Source organism: Gallus gallus, chromosome 5 (assembly GCF_016699485.2).
Source record: "Gallus gallus isolate bGalGal1 chromosome 5, bGalGal1.mat.broiler.GRCg7b, whole genome shotgun sequence".
NCBI lineage: Eukaryota > Metazoa > Chordata > Aves > Galliformes > Phasianidae > Gallus > Gallus gallus.
The window spans coordinates 23,194,036-23,213,740 of NC_052536.1; the positions used below are offsets into that span (position 1 = coordinate 23,194,036).

Below are 19,705 nucleotides of genomic sequence, written 5' to 3' on the forward strand. Positions count from 1 at the left end.
TCCGAGGAACCTACTCGTTGAGCAGAGGCATGGAGTTGCGCCGTTTGGTCTTCTGCACCATGTTGGCTTGGTTGCGCAGGGAGATGTGGATGCAGGAAGCTGCCAGCTTGCAGGGCTCCCCATCTACCTGCATGGGGATGGCCTTCGACGTGGTGAGAACCACCTGCCGGCACTGGCACAGCCTCTCCCCGTGGCCACCCACCTGCAAAGCAGCCTGTGAAAGAGTCCAGAGTGAGAGCAGAGCACAGACTGAGAGATGGGTGGGGAAAACATCCACTGTCAGCCAGATGGTGAACTGAGTTCTGAAGGTTTTGGGCATGATCTCAGTGGGAAGGAATCCACAGAGACCAGTGCATGACAGCACCTTGCCTAAATCTGAGGGAAAAGATAATGTCACACAAGCCAGCACCGCAACTGCACAGGAGAGGAACTGTGAAACAGTGGGGCTGACTGACTCCTGGGCAACAGGACTGGTCAATCCTCTGGTTGCGAGCTCCCACCAGCACCAACAAACTCACCAGGGATGTCATGGTGAAGCCAATGACTTCAATGCAGCCATCATCATGGCGCTGCGGCTCGAAGTCATGGTGCTCTCCAGGGTTGCCCCAGGGCATTGTGCCTGCACAGTATCTGTGAAGGGACAGTGAACAACACATGGGCAGGCATCCTCAAACCTGGGCACAGATCTGTTGGATGGCAGTCAGCAGCCCAGTGCACTAGGGCAGGTCCTGGGACTGCTCACCTGGGGATGTTCAGGAAGACCAAACACTGTGGCTTCAGGTCCTGGATCTTGGGGGTCAGGTCCACGCCATCACACTGGAGACAAACAAAGAGGCACTTAGGTTACTATGAGGAAGGAGTCTGGCCCACCCTAGCTATCCAGGGTGAAACGACCTCCCACTCTGCTCCTCAGGGCAACCATCCTCCAAGCCAAGGGAAGGTGATGCCCCAAGGAACACACCCTCTCCCCCAGCCCTAAGACACTCAGTGTGCTTAGAGCGGCTGCTCCTCACTCCCTATGCAGTTTGCCCCCCTCCCTGGCCCAGAGCACTGCCACACACTCACAACCAACTTGACGTGCTTCGCTAAATCTTTGGAGCTCCCTGTGAGGAAGTCGGAGAAAGCCGTCTGCCAAGGCAAGAGACAGAGTTAGTGCCCAGACATTCACTGAAATGGGCAGCCAGGAAGCCTGCCACCCACCTTCAAACCCCAGCTGCTGAGATGAGTAAACCCTCTCCCCGTTGATTGGCAGAAGCCCTCTTCGCTCACCCTCCCACAGCAACCTGATGCATTCCTCTTGCCATTTTGCCTACCAAAAACCTTGGGGCACCTCATAGCTTCAGTAACACACCCAAGCATTCCTTGCCAGCCCAGTCCTGGCTTTAGGGAAGGTGGGTTTTCTCTACTGAGACACTTGGGTTACAGGAGACAATTTCAGTTTCAAGCATAACATTGATGTGACTGTTTAGAGGTAACAGGATAGGGGAGATAGGTGGGAGAAGTGAGATGGTGCAGGGCAGCTAAAATACCAGTCACTCCACCACTTGGGTAGGAAGGTATACTGTGGGTGAGGGGACAGACAAATAAGTAAGACAATAAGATGCAAAGCTCTAACAGGCATAATTAACCAGGGTGCCGCACATGGCTCAAGGTTTAAAAAAATAAAAGACCAAAGTAGCCTGAGGACTCTATAGAGAGGCTTCCCCTTCCTCTGCAGGAGGGCCAGCCTGCCTTCCCACAGCTCTGGGGAGGTCCTGCCTGGCTGACTGTCCATGAGCCTGAGAACAATAGTGGCAGGAGATCAAGGGAGCAACTGTACTGCAGGCCAGAGAGAAAGCTCTGTCACCAGCAATATCTGCAGCCAGGCAGAGCTGCAACTCCCAGGGCTGCAAACCTTCCCCAGCACCTCTCCAGCTTCAGGCGTGGGGCTCAGCTGAGGTGTATGCAAAAGCCACAGTAACTCCGAGGAGTGAACCGAGGTAATGGACAGGAGCTGGGGCCATGCCTATGTCCCAGCTGAAACTACGAGGGCATACCTAGATACCCTCATGCACTCACCCCAGCATAGAACATTTTATTCCGAAACCGACTGTTGAACTTCTCTGGATTGGCCTCTAAAGAAAGGAGAAAAAAATATCCAAGTCATTGGCCTGAACATGTAAATATTTTCCTTGCCTGCTCTCTCCAAACATGGCTCTCCAGCCAGCCTTGGCCAGGACACTTCCCAGCTCACTGCCATTGCACACATCCCTCTTCTCAACAACTCCTCTCATCCCTTCAATATCACCTCTGTTCTGCTATCAGTCCTCTTGTCCACTTTTCTGAGGAGCATTTATGATGTATCACAGAGGTGCCCCTGATTGCAGACCTGCTGCACCCTGCTTCCACGTACCTCGGGATTCATGAAATTCCAGCGTCACCCGTGCATCAAAACCAAGGCTAAAGTAGTTATTAAAGACATCCAAGGGAAGCTGAAATGGAAGGGAGGAACAAGGTTGCAAGCCTTCATGCTGGCAGAATGTGTGTGTAGCCAGTGCGTGGCCATGGCAAAGACAAGGCAGTCGTGCACTGCGCTCCCGAAGGTGAGTGGGAACTAGCTATCCCTCCAGAACACCACAGAGGTGACCAGCCTGAGGTGGTGGGCCAGCTCTTTTCTTTTGCTCTGATCTCAGTGGCCTTGTGGCATTGGCTCAGGCCTCAAGGCAGGACAGGCAGTGTCCAGGCACAGGAGTCACAGGGGCTTAAGATAGTGTGGTACCCACCCCACCTGCTGCCCTGCATAAGTGTAGCAGACACTCCAGTGGAACAGGGAACTAAGGCAGAGAGGAGATGTCCCACCTTGTCAGCAGCTGCCTCATCCTTTTCCTCAGGGTTTGCTTCAGGGTTTGCTTCCACACGGAGGTTCCAGCGATCAAGCTGCACAATGTTCCCATCTTCCACATGTGACAAGATCTTGGACAGAGGCTCATCTGTGTAACCCTAGTGAAGAAGAGAACCTGGTGAGTCTTCTGTCTGCCTCCCATGGGTGTCTCAGAGACAGTGGACTGTGGAAAACATCTCAGAGGAAAGTGTGTGGAAAAGATAGATTCTACTTGAATGCGCAACAACCAAATTGGACTTTAAACTGATCTGCATTTAGGAAAAGTTGGTGCAAATGCACTAGTCGAAGCACTCTGTCCACCTCTGGCCACAGTTGGCTCTTTTGCCTGTCACTTACCCCGCCCCAGTTCAGGGTCCTGGCCAAGTCATTGCCTGTCCCCAATGGCAGGATGGCCACAGGAGGAGGTGGGTTGAGGCGCAGCTGGTCTAGAATGGAGAGGATCCAGCCCACCTGTGAAAGAGGGTGCAGAGGAACAGTTGGTTATTTCAGGGAACAATAGGCAGGTGAAGGTGACATGGAACACTAGCCACAGCCAGAGAGGAAGAGACAAGTTTCCTTTGCCACTACTGAGGCTATCCACACTCTTTAATACTTCAAATAGGTGCTGCAGGAGATACCAGCAGCCCCAGCGGGGACACCGTTCCCCTGAAAGGGCCACAAATGCAGGCATTTCACACAACTAGACCACCTGGGAGCTGTGCATGAGGGGACCCACAGTACTTGGTGCTACCAGCTGTATCACAGACACAATGTGCACGTTTTGCCTTGTTCAGGACTACAATGAGGAGGACTGCCAAAAGGGTATTGCAAAGGGTAGTGTGGGGGTGAGGGGGCCGGGGGACTCACCGTGCCATCTCCCCCACATGCCAGGATCCGTAGGTTGTGGACCTTGCGGTACAACTCCAGCCTGCAGGGAGCAAGGAGGGTCAGGACGGGAGGGCACAGACACTGAGACTGCAGCCAGGAAAAGGTGTTACTGCAGGGGTAAACTGAAATACAGCAAACAGTACTCACGCCTCCTTGGGACCACCCTGGCTGAGGTCAAAAACTTGCCGTGGGTTGAGATACCACATGAAGGACTGGATTATCTTGGCTCCCTAGGGGGATAAGAAAGATTTCAGGTAACAGGTAGTTCTTCATGAACAGAGGGGAGAAAGCCTGGTGACAGGTCAACACGGCGGTGTTCTGGGGTACTCAGGCAAAGTCTGGGTTAAGAGGGCAGCACTGGAAGCAAACTGACAGCAAAGGTTTCTTGTCTCTTTTGCAGCTGAGACATTACCAAACCTGTTCTGAGCTCTCACTAGCCAAATGGCAAAGAGGTGCCTTCTCAGGGAGATGAAGGGCAAGGCCATACCTGATTCCCACCACTCTTGGGGTTCACAAACACCAGCAAGGGCTTCATGAGAGGAGCTGGCATGGGCTTGATGACAAAAGGTTTCCACCTCCCTTCCTGCAAGAGACACCACAGGTCCATTAATAGACCTAGTGAAATGCTAACTCCCACCTCCAGCTGAGCCCTGACATCACGTAGGTCAGGAGTGGAAGGAAGAGAATATCCCAACCACTCCATAAAGCTAATAGCTAGGATGTGCCCTGCCAGCAGACATAACTCACCTCCCAGCCTTTCTCATCTCTGTGACAACCTCTTAGTTCTTCAGCCACACCCAAGGCTCCCCTTTACCCCAGCCCCCTTCTCCTCCACCTCGCACTTCAGTGCAGACCCTGAAAAGTGCCCTTACTTCCCAGTTCTGCTCCTCACTGCCCAGCATCTCTACCTTCCCAACACAAGGTCACCCCCATCCCCTCTCATCTCTTACCTCAGCACCCTTTTTGCTGGATTTTCGCTTGAATGATGTCCTCTTCTTTTTCTTACTGGATTTCATTGGATTCTGAAAAGAAAGAAACCCAAACACTATATGAGGAACTGCTGAGTAAGCAGGATCCGTGCAAAAACACAAGAACTGATATGCCTTACCTGGGGCCGTCGGACCCGCAAAATCCAGGTGGGAGGAACGACGACAGCAGCGTGAGCCCCTAATGAGCAGGGCTCTTCGATGTGTTGCAGCATGAAACATGACACTTTGCTGTGATACTGGAGAAGCAGAGAGACAGAGAGAAAACTCAGCCCACTCCATTTCTCCTCCTAGCTGCCCTGTTCCAGTGAAAGGAGAGCTATAGGAAATGATGCAGGAGTTTCGTAATGGAAAGGCTTCTCCTAGGAGGCACTGAAAAGAAAGCTTCCCATAGCAGCTCTCAGCTATCTCAGTAAGAGTAGCTGTAGTGGCAGGCTGCAAAGGATAGGCCTGGGGGGTCCCAGCAAAAAGCAGATGTCATTAGAGCAGATGTTCAATGGGGGCTTTGCTCACCGCTTGCTTGCACCATGAACAGCTGATGGCTACAATCTCCTTACTGTGGAAGGCAAACTTCTGCTGGAAACCCTGCAGAGGGAAGGATAAGAGGCTTAGGGAATTCCCTTTCAGCTTTGTGCTGTCCAGCAGGACTTTCCCAGATACATAAACAAAGAGAACATGCCTGCAGCTGGAGCCCTCTAGATCCCTGTCAGATAGCCCCAGCCACCACCCTACAGCACCAGGGAGGTTGCTGTGCTCTTTGCACGAGCATCTCTATTGCCTAGAGACAGTGTGTCAGGAAGACAGTCCCCTCTAGGACTGATGGGGCCCAGCGGGAGAACAGCTTTGTATGAGTAGCACTTATGTAGTGCTTCACTGTGTGAAGCAGGCCACGAGTCTTGGTTTTGCCACAGGCTGCTCCTGCCTAGCAGGAATAGTGGTATGTCAGGCAGGAATTCTTCTACTTCCCAGTCCTGCTATTGCCCCTTGTTTGACCTTAGCTCCCCTTTCCTCAGGCTGAGGAAAAACACACCAAGATGTCCTCTCACCTTGCCGCACTGCCGGCATTTCCCCTCCTGTCGCCTCCGATGCACCCAGTGATGCCGGACAACTATGGGCTAAAGGGAAAAAATAAAGGGAAAAAAAAAGTGAAAGTCCCAATGCATACAGGGACACAGGAACAGGCAAGAGGAACAGACACAGGCCAGCCAGAACCTCTGCTCTCGCAGCATGCCTGCTGCCCATGTGCACCAGCACCAAACCTCTGAGAAGGCAAAGCCGAAGAACTTAGGGGCACAAGACCAAATGGTGGTGCTCACAGAAGAGGAAATTAAATCAAAACAAGACAAAACAAAGAACCAAATCAGAATGGAAGCATCCGAAATTGAAGACAGAATCACAGAAAGGGAGCAACAGAGTGGGTAAGCAGTAGTCTATAATGTTACTTTGGCCATAAATGACATCTCTATCTCTTAATATCTCTGACCAGATGACAAAGTGAAGGGTGAAAAAGATGCCAGTGCAAAGTGAAAATCCCGTGAGACACAGTTTTGGCACATAGAAAGATGGTGGGAGTGCCTGCAGCCAAGTCAGCTGCCTGCTCCTAGCAACCTGCCCAGCTCTAACAGTGTTTTTCAAGGAAAGAAGCAGCCCCAAGGCCCCCATGCCCAATTCACTCTGCTCTTCTCCTCAGATAAAATCCTGCTGACCAGCTGCAAGGAGAGAAACAGAGTTGCTCATGGGCACCTTCTCCCTGCCCACAGCCTCACTGTGGGTAAGGGCTGGTGCTTGCAGGATGGTCCAAGCAGGGATACCTTGCAGTGGGGTCTTCAAGTATTGTAGGGGGACTGACCCAGGCAGCAAAAATTCTGGAAGAATGCTTTTCTATGGAAATGGGAGGCCCTTAGGTCAACTGAGGAGTATTGGAGAGAGGCAGGAGGATGAGCCACGAAGGCTGGCAGGTGCTTCACTAGTGCAGTTCAGCAGGCAGGTCCCAGGCCTCAGCTTACACCCACTACATTACAATGCAGACAGAAGAGGTCCAACAGTACCACCGTGGGCGCCTTCCATTGCTGTACGGAGCACCCGTGGCACCCAGGGCAAAGCTGAGTGATAAAGCAAGAACTCAGCCTGTGCTGCCCCTGCCAAACTGGGGGAAACTTGGGGAACTGCTGCTTGCCACAGCCTCCTCCATTGGCTTGGACATCAGCAAAGGAGGGATTCTTTGCCCCTCTCAGGAAACACTGCTTGTGTGTTCCTCCCATGCAGATATAGGAGCTATATAACATGTAAAGCAGCAGATGCTCTGTCTTTTGCTTGCAATCTCCTCTCTTCTTACACCCAGACTGTGCTGCTGCTTGGCAAGGAAACATTCTTTACTGCACCTCCCCTCTGGAGCCAGAAGACAGCACAATGCCAGCACTTTGATGGGCAGTGTGCTGGCAGCAGCTGATCCCTTTGCAACCAAACTGGAAAGGCAAGGGCTCAGCCATAGGCAGCATCCAAGGCTCATGTCTCACCTCCCGTACATTCCGAGATCCCGACTCCCTGAAGGAAGGTTTGCAGCGGAAATTTATCTGTGGATTGAACACATATGATAGGAATCAGTAAAAGCACCACCAAGAGGAAACCTACTGGAGTTTATTTGACTATAGCAGAACCTCTGGCGATGTTCAGTGCTTGACTGCAAAACCCACCACCTCTGTCACTAAACAAAATGGGCCCAGAAGTCCCAATCGAGTAATTAGTGCTCCTTTTGGTACTGTCTCCTCATAGTGCCCCTTTTTCCAGCAGCACATTGCGGTTTCCAATCCTATGCTACCCCAGAGAAAGGAATGGCCAGTATCAGACTGTCAGAGCTTTGCAAGCCACAGAGAGGGCTTAACAGGTTTTACTCACTTTCTCCAGCTGTTCTATGCAGGGTGTATGCACTATGATCTTGCATGCTGCACACTTACGCCTGGAGAGAGGTTTTTGCTGGAGGATGAGAAAATGGGAGGAAAAACATGCATGTGAACAGCAGGTAAGGAGGCCAGAAACTCAACCACTTCTCACACTTCCTTCATATATTTCAGGATGTAAAAAACAAGTCCTACACGAGTTTCATACATTCTAGACACCTTGCCAGTAACAGGATGTAAGCATGTGCCTTGAGCAGATGCTCTTGAGTCTGCAGCACAACAGGGAGGTGCTCTCCCACTGCCAAAGCAGTCCTTGGCCTCTTCTGACACTGACAGAGAACAACACAGGACATCCTTTGGGAAGCACTCTCACGGTCTGGCCCAGAGCTTTGGCTCATCCAGTGGCAGTGTAAAGCTAGGGGGCAGGCACACGGTGGCATCAGTGCTGCACATCCAGCACCACGAGCAGGATTGAGTCTGCAAGCAGGGAGAGAGAAGTGCTGCTATGCTGCTGCAAGGCCTGTTGGGGCTCCAGTACAGCATGCAGGGACAGGAGACAGCAGGCCTGGATCCCCACTGCTCATTCTTTCTCTCTGTTGAAAAGCTTTTCCAGAGAAGCTGGATTCAGCTTCTTCCGCTAAGCATGTGGAATCCCAACAACCTCTCCCTGCAGTGACTTGCAGCTGTGTGTAGGCTTGCACTGGGCTCCTGCTGCAAATTGAATAGCAGCACTGGCAGCGCTGCAGCACACAGAGACGGAGGAACACGTCCTCTTCCCCTTGCCAGCTCCCCAGGCCCTCAGTTCTCCCAGCACCAGGGCCTTCCTTTGTGGTCTCTCCGCCGGGTGGCAGCACAGCCCGCAGCTGAGGAGCACGCAGGGGATGCGGGTGACCCCAGGCGACTTACCAGCAGCTTGGCCGTGCAGTTCTGCTCCCCAACGTAGCAGAAATCCCCAGAGACATTGGTCTCAAACCAGATGTGCTCCCCATAGACTGCAGTCTCCTGAAAGGCACAAGACAACGTGCTCCTCTGAGCATCCTCAAATGATCACCCCGTCCCTAAACTGCTTTGTGCCAGGGACAAGTTATGGGATGAGATGGGAAAGAAGAAGTGGAGCTGGGTGTTGGCAAGGCATCAAGATTCACTGAGAAACCAGGGCCAACATATGCACAGAGGAAACCTCACAGAGCTGCTGCCCACCCGCTGGAAATAAGACTGCCCCAGGAAACCAACTCTCCCCTTGTTCAGATCCCATAGCAAAGATCTCCAGCCCAGCTGCAAAATGTCCTGCACAGAGGCGCTGCTTCCAACACCTGAGAGGAGAATCTGGGGAAAGTTTACCACATGAAAAGCAGTTTCCACTGTGTGACCTAACGACATAGCTTACAGCCTGCCTGTCCTTGCCTGTGGAGGAGCAGGGGCTTGTCCTGGTACTCAGCCCCAGCCACCAGCAGACCTCCACTGTCAGGAGCAGAACTGGAGAAGAAGCAACTGTGCCACCCTCCCAGGGAGCTGCCTATGCCTCTCCTCGCAGCACGAAGGGGTGCTGCCAGCAGCACAGACAGTGGCACCAGCTGGTGGCACAGTGGAGGCCACAGAAGTGTCAAAGCTGAAGTCACTTGGGAAGCCTCTGCAAGGGAAGATCCTGCTACTTCTTGGCCAGGAGCCTGTCCCATGCAACACCCAGCAAAGCGCACCACCACTTACGCTCCAGTCCACAGTGCTGCGTATCTGCCTCTCTGACTCACTCCTCAGGGCTGGCACGGGGTTTGGCTGGGCTACCATGTGCTGGAGGCTGGACTTGGCAATAGCTTTCCTGGAAAACACGGGAGGGCCAGCTATTAGCTCAGGGAAGGAAGAATGGTGTGTCAAAGCCCGCCTGGCTGAGAGGAAAAAGCCCCAGGATCCTTCTCCGAGATGCGGTGGAGCCTGAAGCAGCCTTTCCTGGTACGCACAGCCCTGCCCATCCCTCCCTGCCCACCCCAGCCTCCCTTCCCACAGCATCGCCTCCTGCGCACCGCCATACATACAGCAGCCTGGGGCTCCAGCCGTCGGGGCAGCAGGCTGGTTCTGGTCCCAAGCACTCGGGGAAGGCGGCCCCTGCGCACTGCTGGGCCAGCCACCGTGTGCGAGTGGTGGCCAGCAGCCCGGGCCAGAGGACATCGCTGGAGCGGCGGCGCTGGCTGAGGCGACGGTAGCGGCCCGGCAGGCCGTGGGGAGCCCGACTGCAGCCGACATCGGTGGGCAGGCGGTGGGAGAAGGTGCGGCGCAGGCAGCGAGGGCCTCGTGTCAGCAGCCTGGCCTGCAGCGGCCGCAGCCGAGGCAGCACGCCCAGCCAGCTCTCCTCGGCCCACCGCCTGCCCCGATCCACCCTGCCGTCGCCATCCTCCGCAGACCAGGAGTTGGAGGCATCTCCAGCACCCTCCTGCCCGGTGGGGAGGAAGCCGGCCAGCAGCACGGAGGGCCCCAGCAGCGTGGCATTGATGGCTGGCGGGCAGCCCCCACGCTGCTGCTGCACGGCGAAGCGGGGGCTGAGGCATGGCGGTGTGGTGCTGGAGCGCCGGCGGGGGCCGCGGCGGCGAGGCAGGGGCAAACAGGAGAGGGCTGGCAGCGGGGCCCCCGAGCCACGACGGCGCTGGGCCAGTGAAGCGGAGGGCAGCCCGGCCTGGGAGCGGCGGCGGGCCTTGCCTGTGGGCACAGCCACCACGCTGGCACGCCGCGGGCCTGGCAGCCCCTTCTTTCCAAAGTGCCTCTTAAAAAAGGTTTCCATTGTGCCTGGCGGTGGCTGTTGACACAGAAAGCAGGAGTTAAATAGGCTGCCCACAGATCTGTGGGGCTGGTGACGGCCCCAGCTTTGCAGAGCACAGCTGAGCTGAGAGCTGGGTGCTATACTGCATGGCAGGGTTGGCTCCAACCTCTGGGACCCACTGGGAGCGTCTGGGCCTCTTTAGTTCAAAGCAAAGCTCTTCTTAAGGCAGTCTATGCTTATTTTCACAGCTTAGCCTGAGGAAAACACCCTCAGAATCACACACGAGGCTGCTCCACGGATGAGCTCCTGCCCTGGCGAGGCCAGCCCTGCTCACTGCCCCACTGCTATTTGCTCCACTGGTGCTGGCACTCCTGGTGTTGCAGCCGTAACCGTTCAGCACAAGCAGCAGCGGCACCACAGAATTTGTGGCAAATGGAAACTAAGCACTAAAGAAGGAAAACAATCAGGCAAGTCAAAGCAGGGCAAGCACATTTGGTGAAGCCTGGCTGAGAAAGTTGGAGCGGAGGAGAACTAGGAAAATAATCCTATCTGTCCTGCTCAGAACTTCCCTCTCGTTTTGGAAAGAGCTTTAACGGGTCTCTTGACCTTTCCCTCAAAGCTCAGTGTGTTGCCAGGACATTGCAGCTGTCCGTGAAAAGCACTAGGCCACAGATGGAAGCTGCTGCTGCAGCGGTTTCAGCGCTCTCAGCTTGGCATGCAAAGGTCAGAGTGGAAGAGGCTGACTCTGACTATACCAGCACTCCCATTCTCCAGAGCTAGTGCTTCTCTTCCAGCCAGTTTGTGTCAAGCCTCTCGAGAGCATGGTAGAAGCAAATTCTGGATCTTCAATTGCTACAAAGGTGGAGGACAGAAAGGTAAGGCTTGGTTCTGCCTCCAGCCTGGTTATGCAAGGAAGTCTCTAGTCTCACTGCCATATCTATACTTGCTAATATCAGACAAGGAGGGAAAAAAATAGCGATGCTCTCCAGTGGAATGTGCAGTTCAGAGAGCAGCATTAGGGGAGTTAGAGCTTTGCTGAACTGAAAGCAAAAACAAAGTACCACCTCCTTGGAGGGACTTGTCAAGTTCCATCACAGCGAGTAATGCATGTACACCCCGCCCCGCCCAGTGACTAGCAGGTTACCCATCGCACCACTGAGGCCCATGCGACTTTCCCAGAGGACTTAAGCATGTCTTGCTGACCAGCCAGCTTCCAGCCTGTCCCTGTCATTGCAGCACTCCATCCCTGTCCCTTCTCCCCAACATCGGTGGGATACTGCATTGAATTGCATCATCACTAATAGGTGTTAAAAACTACATGAACAACTAAACGTGTTAAAAAAAAAAAAAAAAAAACACACATGAGAAAACTGGCAAGCTTGGCCAGCTTAAGCTGCTGCGAAAGACACAATTGTCCTATACCCTGAGTGAGCTTTTCTGTCCCAGATATTCCACCAGCACGAAGCAAGTGCAGTGCTTGCTGAGTTGCTGCACTGGGCAGGAAGATCTCTCAACACAGCTTCCTTCCTTTTCACACCACATTCTCATGAGGAAACCTGCTAAAACACCCTTGGCTTGACATTTATGTTTGGTTACTGGCTGATTACAGTCTTTTTTATCTCCAGAGCTGTCAGAAAGTGGCACATGGACTCACGCTCCAGACATCAGCAGTGAAGGTTACTGCTGGGTAATCATCTGACAACCCCTAACAGCACCACGTGGCAGTAGCTCAGATCTGATGGTGAAGATATCCCCATTGCTTGCAACTGACTTCCAATCCAAGCTCGAATTGGTACAGTGCAGGCATTGAGAGCTGCTGCTGACAGTGCAGGCAGATTGACTGCATGGAGCGCCCATCACTGATGTGCACCAGCAGAGCTGTGTGCAGAGTGGCTGGGGAACCATGCACCAGGTGCTGCTGAAGGAGAGCTGTGTCCTGGCAGCTCCTGGCCTAACGCTACCGACATTTCTGTGACCTCTGTGCTTCTGTGAAAAGACTGTTGGTAGTTGAGTCACAACAGAGAACAGCTTGTTGCTTCTCTGCAGGCTGCATCGCTGGGCTGTTAGCTCAGGGGCTGGTTGGAGGCAGTCTGGCATCTGCAGGGCAGGAGGAAAAGGAAATACTTCTGCATGCACTAGGACATCAACTCTACTTGCATGCAGCTCTACACTATCATTTCAGTCTCCTTCTGTGAATAAGGAAGGAGTCAGCTTGTGATCTGCATTTGGAGCTTTTGGTAAGATTTTTTTGAACCAGACCCCTCAGAGCTCCTCAGCTTATTGTGCTCCCTGCCTGGTGCTGGTGGGCTGAGACCTTGCTGAATCAGGAACTTATCCCAGAGTGTGTGCTGCCCTGCAGAGCTGCGGGAGGAGGAAAGTGCTGCAGGAACCCCCTGGGCTCTCAGAGAAAGATGCAGCCCTGTGCTCTAAGGACAGAGCTAACCTTGGTGGCAAGATCTAAATGCCTTTGGAAAGCCGAGCAGCTATCAAAGAGGGAAAACTTGCATCTTTTAACTTCAGTGGACAGGGAGCTCATGGATCGGCTTATACGGGCACCCTGATCACCCAGCAGCTATTACACCCCTGGTGGTGAGAGCAACAAAACCAGACAGGTCAATTTCTACACCTGACCACACAGTGTCCCTCAAGGCATAAGCTCTAAGCTCTACCCACATCACGGAGAGTTTCTTGATATTCAGCTCTATTACTTCAGTTTGCTCCAGCAGCCTCAGGCAAATCTCTGGGTACCGTGCTGGCCATGCCCTCTGTGTCTTCACACAGAGGGACGCAGTGCAACACACTGCTCGATCCTCTTGCCTATGCCACTGTTGCCCCCATCCCTCCAGCAGCCTGGTGTCCTCCTGCCAGTGCCCAGAAGAAGAGGGATGCCAGCCAAACAAGCCCCAAAGCCTAGAGAAAGTCTGGACTTGAAAAAAACATCAGCTCCTCCAGACCTTTCAGCAAGCCTCTAGTTAGTTGATTGGAAAGCATTTTTTCCTACCACGGGGCTACAGTGAGGGAAATGAGCCTGTGTTTCACCCTTCTCCATGACGAGAGTCTGTCCTGGCTGAGTCTGAGAAGCAGTACTTGCTGCGGTGGCTGGGTGGGTGCTATGGCACCAGAGCTGGCATCATGCAGACAACAGCCTGTCTCAGTTTACAAGCTGTCCTCCCCGGCAATGACAGTGACTTGCACAGCTCAACTCCTGGGAAGACGTGTTACTAACAGTCTCCTGTGTCTGATGCCAAGATCTCCTGAGCTCCATGCAACCTCGCTTCCCATCCCCAGCCTGCACGCTGCAGAGAAAGTACCTGTGCTGGACAGGGAAGGGAACATGCTGGTCAAGACATGGTGCAGCCCTCAGGGCTGTGGTTGCAGAGAGGTGAGCAAGTTCCCAAACTCTGCATAGATGGTTTCTACCCAAAATTTCCACTCCAGCTGTAATCTGTCCTACATCAAGATCCAGAGGCAGAAGCTGCACAAGGGGCAGGGCTGTGAGAACGAGGGCTCCAAGGCAGAAAGGTCTGAGAACAGTCAGTGCACAGGCACACCAGCTCTCAGCCAGCCCAGAAGTGAGGGTGCAGACAACCCCCACCAGCACAGAGCAGGACAGCAGCAGTGACTGCCTGTGGGCTGCATGAGCCATTGACAGCTGTCACAGTGGGGACAACAGCTCTCATTTCCCAGCACTGTCAGCCCTTCTACCTTCCGATTCATCGCTGCAGCTGATGTGTGAGTAATGCTGCACTGCTCGTAGGACTCAGATGACCAGAAATATGTCCATCCAAACCACAAGTCTTTAGCAGCAGTGCAAAGTGTGAGCTGTGGGTCATGCTCACCAGCACATGCCTGTGGCAGACCGTGGCCAAGGACACCTTCAGTTGTGCCACCACCTGAAGGCAGCAATATCAGATCAGCCTCTATGTGCCATAAAGCCCCCATGACAACCTGTGACACTCTGCAGCACAGACCAGAAGGGAGCACCGGGGCACATACCCAGCGCAACTGCTCGTCCGGAGAATGAGGCCAAACAAAAGCAAATCTCGCAGCCTCCTGCTGCACACATACAGGCCACCTTGCAACAGTGCCAGCGCAGGGACCTGATCCAAGAACCCGCAAGGTCTGACACGTTCCATACAATGAATGGTAATGGGATCCCTGCAGACAAAGGCCAGAGGGAAAACTCACTCGCGTGCCCTCTTTCAGGGGACAAGAATTCCACGGCACAGCCCAGCACCCAGCTGGCAGCAAGGACTTAGTGAGAGCGCACAGGGTCAGCACCTCCCTGACTGCCGGTGCCCATGGCAGATGACCACACCGAGGACGGGACCAGGCTTTACAGGCAGCCACTGCTAACCATAACCTCTTGCTACTTTCAGCCTTTCTGGGTGCTCCGCTAGGAGCTGGGGATGCCATAAGCAAGCAGGTTAAAGCAGGACCCTCACTGCTTCCTTCCAGCCTGTCAAAGGGAAGATGACACCCATCTGTCATACCGTAGCCCCTGTCCCTCCACACTGACAGTTCGTCCCCAGAGGACAAAAGGCACTGACTGGAAGCATCTTCACTGACATTTTAATTAGGAACTGTTGCAAAATCCCTTTTCCCCAAACAACCAGAGCAGGAGGGATGGAGGCAGCAACAGGATGCTCGCAGCTGCTTTGTGTAAGGCTCAGAGACAAGCGAGAGAAAAGAAATGCTGCAGCTTTGCAGTTTTTCATGGGAAGCTCATCCAAGGAGCAAAGCAATACTGAAGGAGCCACCCAAGCCCACACAGCGATTTGAGCGCAGTCCCCAGCGCTTGGCCATGCCTTGACCAAAATAAGGCAAAAGGGACCAGCTGTCCCACCTCCTGTCAGGCCCTTCATAAGATGCACAACCAAGTGTTCCCGAGGTCAGGCTTGCTGGGAAGAACAGGAGATGGGAGCAGAAGGGCCTGACTTTTTTTTTTGTTTTGTTTTTTTTTAAATACAGTTCTTGGCATAATCCCACCTCCTGTTGGTGGCAGCTCCATCCTGCCTCTCTCCAGGCTCTGGCCCCACCACCCCTTTGCTGCCATTTGGTGCCCGACATGACCCACACCTTCCCTGCTCCTCCTGCCCCAGATCCCAGGCAGTACCTCGAGGCTGGGAGCACAGGGAGGGATTCAGAGCATGGTGCCCTGCCCAGTCCCACTGCCAGGTTCGATGTGCCGCAGGCCTGCTTTAAGGCATACCTGCCAGGCTAGCTCAGCCCCTCCACTTATGCTTCATAAAGTCAAGAGTTTGCCAGCCCTAAAGCTCAGAGTAATGTTCCCATTACAACAATGTGATTTCCTTCCCAAATCCATGGAAGATGGAGTTTTGTCTTCATTTAAACTCAAGCCGTCTCCTTGGAGGCTCCTGGGCTGAGCCTGCACATTCATATCCCTTGACAACTTTCCACCATCATAACATTATGAAGTTTATTTGCCACTGCACTAAATAATCTGCCTCCTGGTTATCTAGAAATTGGGCAGCGCTGATTTAAAGAAGCCGCTGCTGTTTGGTTTCTATGCTGAAAGCCAAGCAGCCACAGTGACAGCCTGGGAAGGTGGATTATCCTTAATGAAGTGCAGAGGGCTAGCAAACATCAGAGCGCAAGGGTCAGGCAAGAGCAGGGGATGGGGCAGCAGCAGTTCGCACAGCTTCTATTTTGGTTTCATCAGCACTGCCCATGACCCAGGCTGAGAGGGATGTTAAGAAGTTCCTTATCTCTCAGAGCTCCTTTTGCAAAACAGCAAAGCAGTAGCAGCTCAGGCCAGCCTTGGCAATTTGGACGGGCCATCTGTTCCTGTAGCAGATGCCCACAGCTCCGTGCCTCCCTGCTTAAAGGGAAGCCAGTCCCGCAGCCCAGCTGCTACTTCCCAGATCCCCCTACATGTGGCAAGCTGGGGGAAAGCTCCCCAGCATGGTGCCCAAGCAGGGGACTGCGCAGCAGCCTGAGAGAAGCAGCATGAAACCAGCACAGGGAAAAAGCTCCAGTGCGAGGGACACAGAGCTGAGGCAGGGATGCAGCTCCCAGGTTGGGAGTGGAGGAGGCTGCATGGCATGGAGCAAAGCCAAGGAAGCCTCAGGCTTTCAGCTACAGGTAATGATAATGCAGAGATGGGGCTGGACACCTGCAGCAGAGGAGCATAAGGGCATCCTATTGTGCCCAGTAAAAGTACAGGGTGCCACCAGAGATGCCAGAAGCCCAGAAGTCTGTCCTGCTCTCCCCAGACTATTCTGGGGCCAAGTAGCTGGGTAGGGACAGCCTGGCAGGGTGCAGGCTGGCTCCCCATTCCACCGTCCTCTGCCACACTGCAGGTTTCCTACCGCCTGCCTCCTCCATGTGCTGGCAGGATATAGCCTGTGCCTTACATGAACAACTGGAAACCCACTTCTGGCAGGGAGAGCAGCAGCCACTAAGTGCCACGGAGCTGGGTTTCACGGAGCCCCTCTGCCAACCCTGCCACAGCCCACGGAACAGCTGTGGCTCACCCCAGCCTCTGGGAACCAGCACGGCTGGTCAGGAACGCAGCTGATGGCTCAAGAGTCTGCCTCCCCCCCCCCAGCTCCTACCTGGGTAGATCAGGACATGCTGCCCGTTCAGACTGAACCCACCAGCTCCAGGCTAGCTCACCCAGCCCCCCCTTCTCCCAGTGAGCACAGCCAAAAGCAGTGAGGCGCAGGAATGAGGAGCAGGAGAGGAAAGAAGAGCAGAGCATGGGGAAAAGCCTCTGTGACCTGATCCGGAATGGCGCTGAAGTCCCCGCAGGTGACGAGAGGGCAGCAGTAGCTGTGGAGCAGCGGCGGGCCAGCCCTCCCCGACCAAGTCCTAGTTTGGCGAGCAAGCGCTCCGCTGCTCCCTCCGCCTCCTCCCCGCTCTGCAAACCCTGACAGCGCTCATTAAAATAACCAACTGCACTTCCTCTGCGCACAGCCCCAGTCAGGCTCACCCCCGGCGAAGGACGCGCAAGAAAATGGGTCCAGGAAGAGAAGGGACCCCGGCACCCAGCTGCTTGTCCCCTGGTTTGCCCCAGCAGAATATGCAGTGCTGGGTGAGCGTGGGAGCAGGGGGCTCCCCTCTGGCACATGCACTTGGAGGTGACACCTCAAGGTGATGTTTCACAACCAAACCCCTTCTGCAAACATGGGATGCAACAGTTTCCCCCGAAGCCATTCCCTCCCATGCCCTTAGGGCATCCTTTGTGCAGCGCCAGGACCTGGCAGGAGCCTGTTCCCTCCCCATGCCGTGGCAAGGGCTGTGCCAGTGGCCAAATCGCTCCGAGATGCCCACAAGGAAGGAGCCCCAGAGCCCAAAGCAGCGAGTGCTGGTGACCAGTTAGGGTGAGTCACGGCTGCCTTGCAGCTGGGACCTCCTCGTCCCTTCACACCCTGCCTCCTCCCGGCTGCTCACTCCCTGCATACATGTCATGGCTAAAATTAGAGCCGGAGCTCTTTCTGCTCGCGGGCGTGCGAGCCTGCGTGTGCTTGGACCGTGCCCAGCGCTCTTTGGGGACCGGGGAGAGAAGACAGCAGAACGACAATAACAAAACGTCAACAGAGATCACTGCCAGAGCGGCAAAGGCAGGCAGGGCCAGCTGTCCTCCCACGGCTGTGCCGCCGATGGGTATCACAGGAAACCATTAATCAGAGGGGAGCCAGGCCTGCGGGTTCCACCGCAGCTCTGTCACGCAGGTGGAGCACGCGGCCTTTGCAAAGCGGTGGGAGAGTTCACATTAGCAAATGTCAGCACTGCTGCCGGATTGTTTTCAGCCCTGCTCTCGTGCTGCTGGCAGCTGGAGACACCCGGGCAGGCGGCAGGAAGTGTCTGCTCACTGAGACCAGCTCTGCCCTCTCCCCCCTCAGATTCAGCAGCTCCTGGCACCAGACAGCCTCCTTCCTCCTCCCTCCCCAGGGCCAGATTCCAGCTCTGCCCTGACCCTACAGCGGCAGCAGGCAGAGGGACAGCTGCCCCCGGCAGGTACCTGTGTTTTGGCTGACCCAGTAGATGCGGTGCAGGCTGCAACCAAAGCCCCTGGAGCAGAGTCCTGAGATGTCTGTGCTGAGATCTGCTTGCTGGGGCTTGCCAGAGTGTTTTCCCATTGCATTTACCACAGAGGAAACCAAAATCATGATGCGACTAGCTGTCACTCTCCCTGTTAACACGCACTGAGCTGCCCACAGCCCTAAGTCCAGCTTCCCATCGGCAAAATGCACCCAAACTCCACAGCAAGCAGCAGCCATGGCCAGGCCCTGCAAGAAAGGAGCAAGGCCAGAGAACTGGGGAAGGCTCAGCACTCTGAGAAGCCAGGACCCCGCACTGAGCCTGGGGCAGGAAGGCATCTCCTGTCCCCACGTCACCAGCCTTCACTATATCCCCATGACTAAGCTCCGACTCATGGGCCTGAAAGGCGCTCGTTGGCTTAACTGTGAGCCTGTTGCTGGTATCTAGTCCCATCTGTGGCATCAGTTTCACCGTGTAGCAGTGTTACCCAGCCTTTTTCTCCTTGTCCCATGTACAGATTGAAGTAACTCAGCAATGCTAAACCCATCACTTCTCGGTTTTACAAAAGGTCAGCGTGTCCCCGTTACAAATGGTAGGGCAGGAAGAGAAGTTGATTTTTTCCTCCACCCTTTTTTGCCTTCCGCATATCTGCCCTCACGTGTTTCCCTTCCTCCTCTCTCCCTCAGCCCCATGCCCCCTTGCCCACTTGCCTCACACCCTCTGATGGGCACTTGTACAGTGGAAGAGACCCTGGGTGAAACGGCACTGCCGGGGCAGAGCGGATTGCCTTTGGAACATGGGCTGGCACCTTGCAGGCTGGTAAGTGCAGGGCCACCTTGCTCTGCTCACCCTGTTTCACTGCTCCCAGCAATCCCCAGCACCAGCCTTATTCCTTCAAAAAGCATGGGTTGCACAACAGGCGCTCCCACCCACGAGCCACGAGGGGCACGAGGAGCCCCTGCCATGAAGGCCCAGCTGCTGGTCACTGCTTTGCCACCTTTGCCCAATCCCAGAGCACTGGCTGCTCCCCTTGCAGAAGAGAGGACAAAAAAAGCAGCAAAGACCCACAAGCAAGGAGAAAGGGCCTGCAGAAGGGCCATCCCACAGTACTCAGACCAAGCAAGCAGCATGAATAGAACCTTAAGAGCTCTTCCCTCTGCAGTAGCCCTCCAGTGCACAGCACAGAAGAGCAACCATGCCCTCTGGTGTTCAACCCACAGTGCTTTGGGCCTCTCCAAACCGCATTAACACCAGTGTGTGCGAGTGGAGAGGCCATACCGGTGCCACTACTGAACCTTCACCTGCAGGAGTGCAGTGC

The 19,705-nt window shown here is 54.5% G+C and overlaps 1 protein-coding gene and 1 non-coding gene across 3 annotated transcripts in view; both read right to left on the reverse strand.

Moving 5' to 3' along the window:
* Positions 1 to 19,705, reverse strand: part of DGKZ (diacylglycerol kinase zeta) — a 37,497-nt gene that overhangs the window by 10,691 nt on the left and 7,101 nt on the right. Inside the window, exons 1-21 of one of the 2 annotated variants that reach the window (NM_001389394.2) lie at positions 17,124 to 17,260; positions 9,662 to 10,416; positions 9,339 to 9,447; positions 8,538 to 8,633; positions 7,630 to 7,707; positions 7,251 to 7,307; positions 5,781 to 5,849; positions 5,248 to 5,319; positions 4,857 to 4,973; positions 4,699 to 4,770; positions 4,236 to 4,331; positions 3,896 to 3,978; positions 3,728 to 3,788; positions 3,218 to 3,331; positions 2,839 to 2,979; positions 2,393 to 2,471; positions 2,059 to 2,114; positions 1,066 to 1,128; positions 743 to 816; positions 519 to 630; positions 15 to 214 (exon numbers count right to left, since the gene is read on the reverse strand). In NM_001389394.2, coding sequence (NP_001376323.2) covers positions 15 to 214; positions 519 to 630; positions 743 to 816; positions 1,066 to 1,128; positions 2,059 to 2,114; positions 2,393 to 2,471; positions 2,839 to 2,979; positions 3,218 to 3,331; positions 3,728 to 3,788; positions 3,896 to 3,978; positions 4,236 to 4,331; positions 4,699 to 4,770; positions 4,857 to 4,973; positions 5,248 to 5,319; positions 5,781 to 5,849; positions 7,251 to 7,307; positions 7,630 to 7,707; positions 8,538 to 8,633; positions 9,339 to 9,447; positions 9,662 to 10,401 — 2,489 coding nt within the window. In that variant the 5' untranslated portion in view covers positions 10,402 to 10,416; positions 17,124 to 17,260. Of the gene's footprint in view, positions 1 to 14; positions 215 to 518; positions 631 to 742; positions 817 to 1,065; positions 1,129 to 2,058; positions 2,115 to 2,392; positions 2,472 to 2,838; positions 2,980 to 3,217; positions 3,332 to 3,727; positions 3,789 to 3,895; positions 3,979 to 4,235; positions 4,332 to 4,698; positions 4,771 to 4,856; positions 4,974 to 5,247; positions 5,320 to 5,780; positions 5,850 to 7,250; positions 7,308 to 7,629; positions 7,708 to 8,537; positions 8,634 to 9,338; positions 9,448 to 9,661; positions 10,417 to 17,123; positions 17,261 to 19,705 lie in introns of those variants that run through there. The other variant, NM_001031192.3, reaches the window with a different exon arrangement.
* Positions 4,939 to 5,048, reverse strand: MIR6706 (microRNA 6706). Its single transcript, NR_105577.1, has one exon. It is a non-coding gene; the product is annotated as a microRNA 6706 (primary transcript).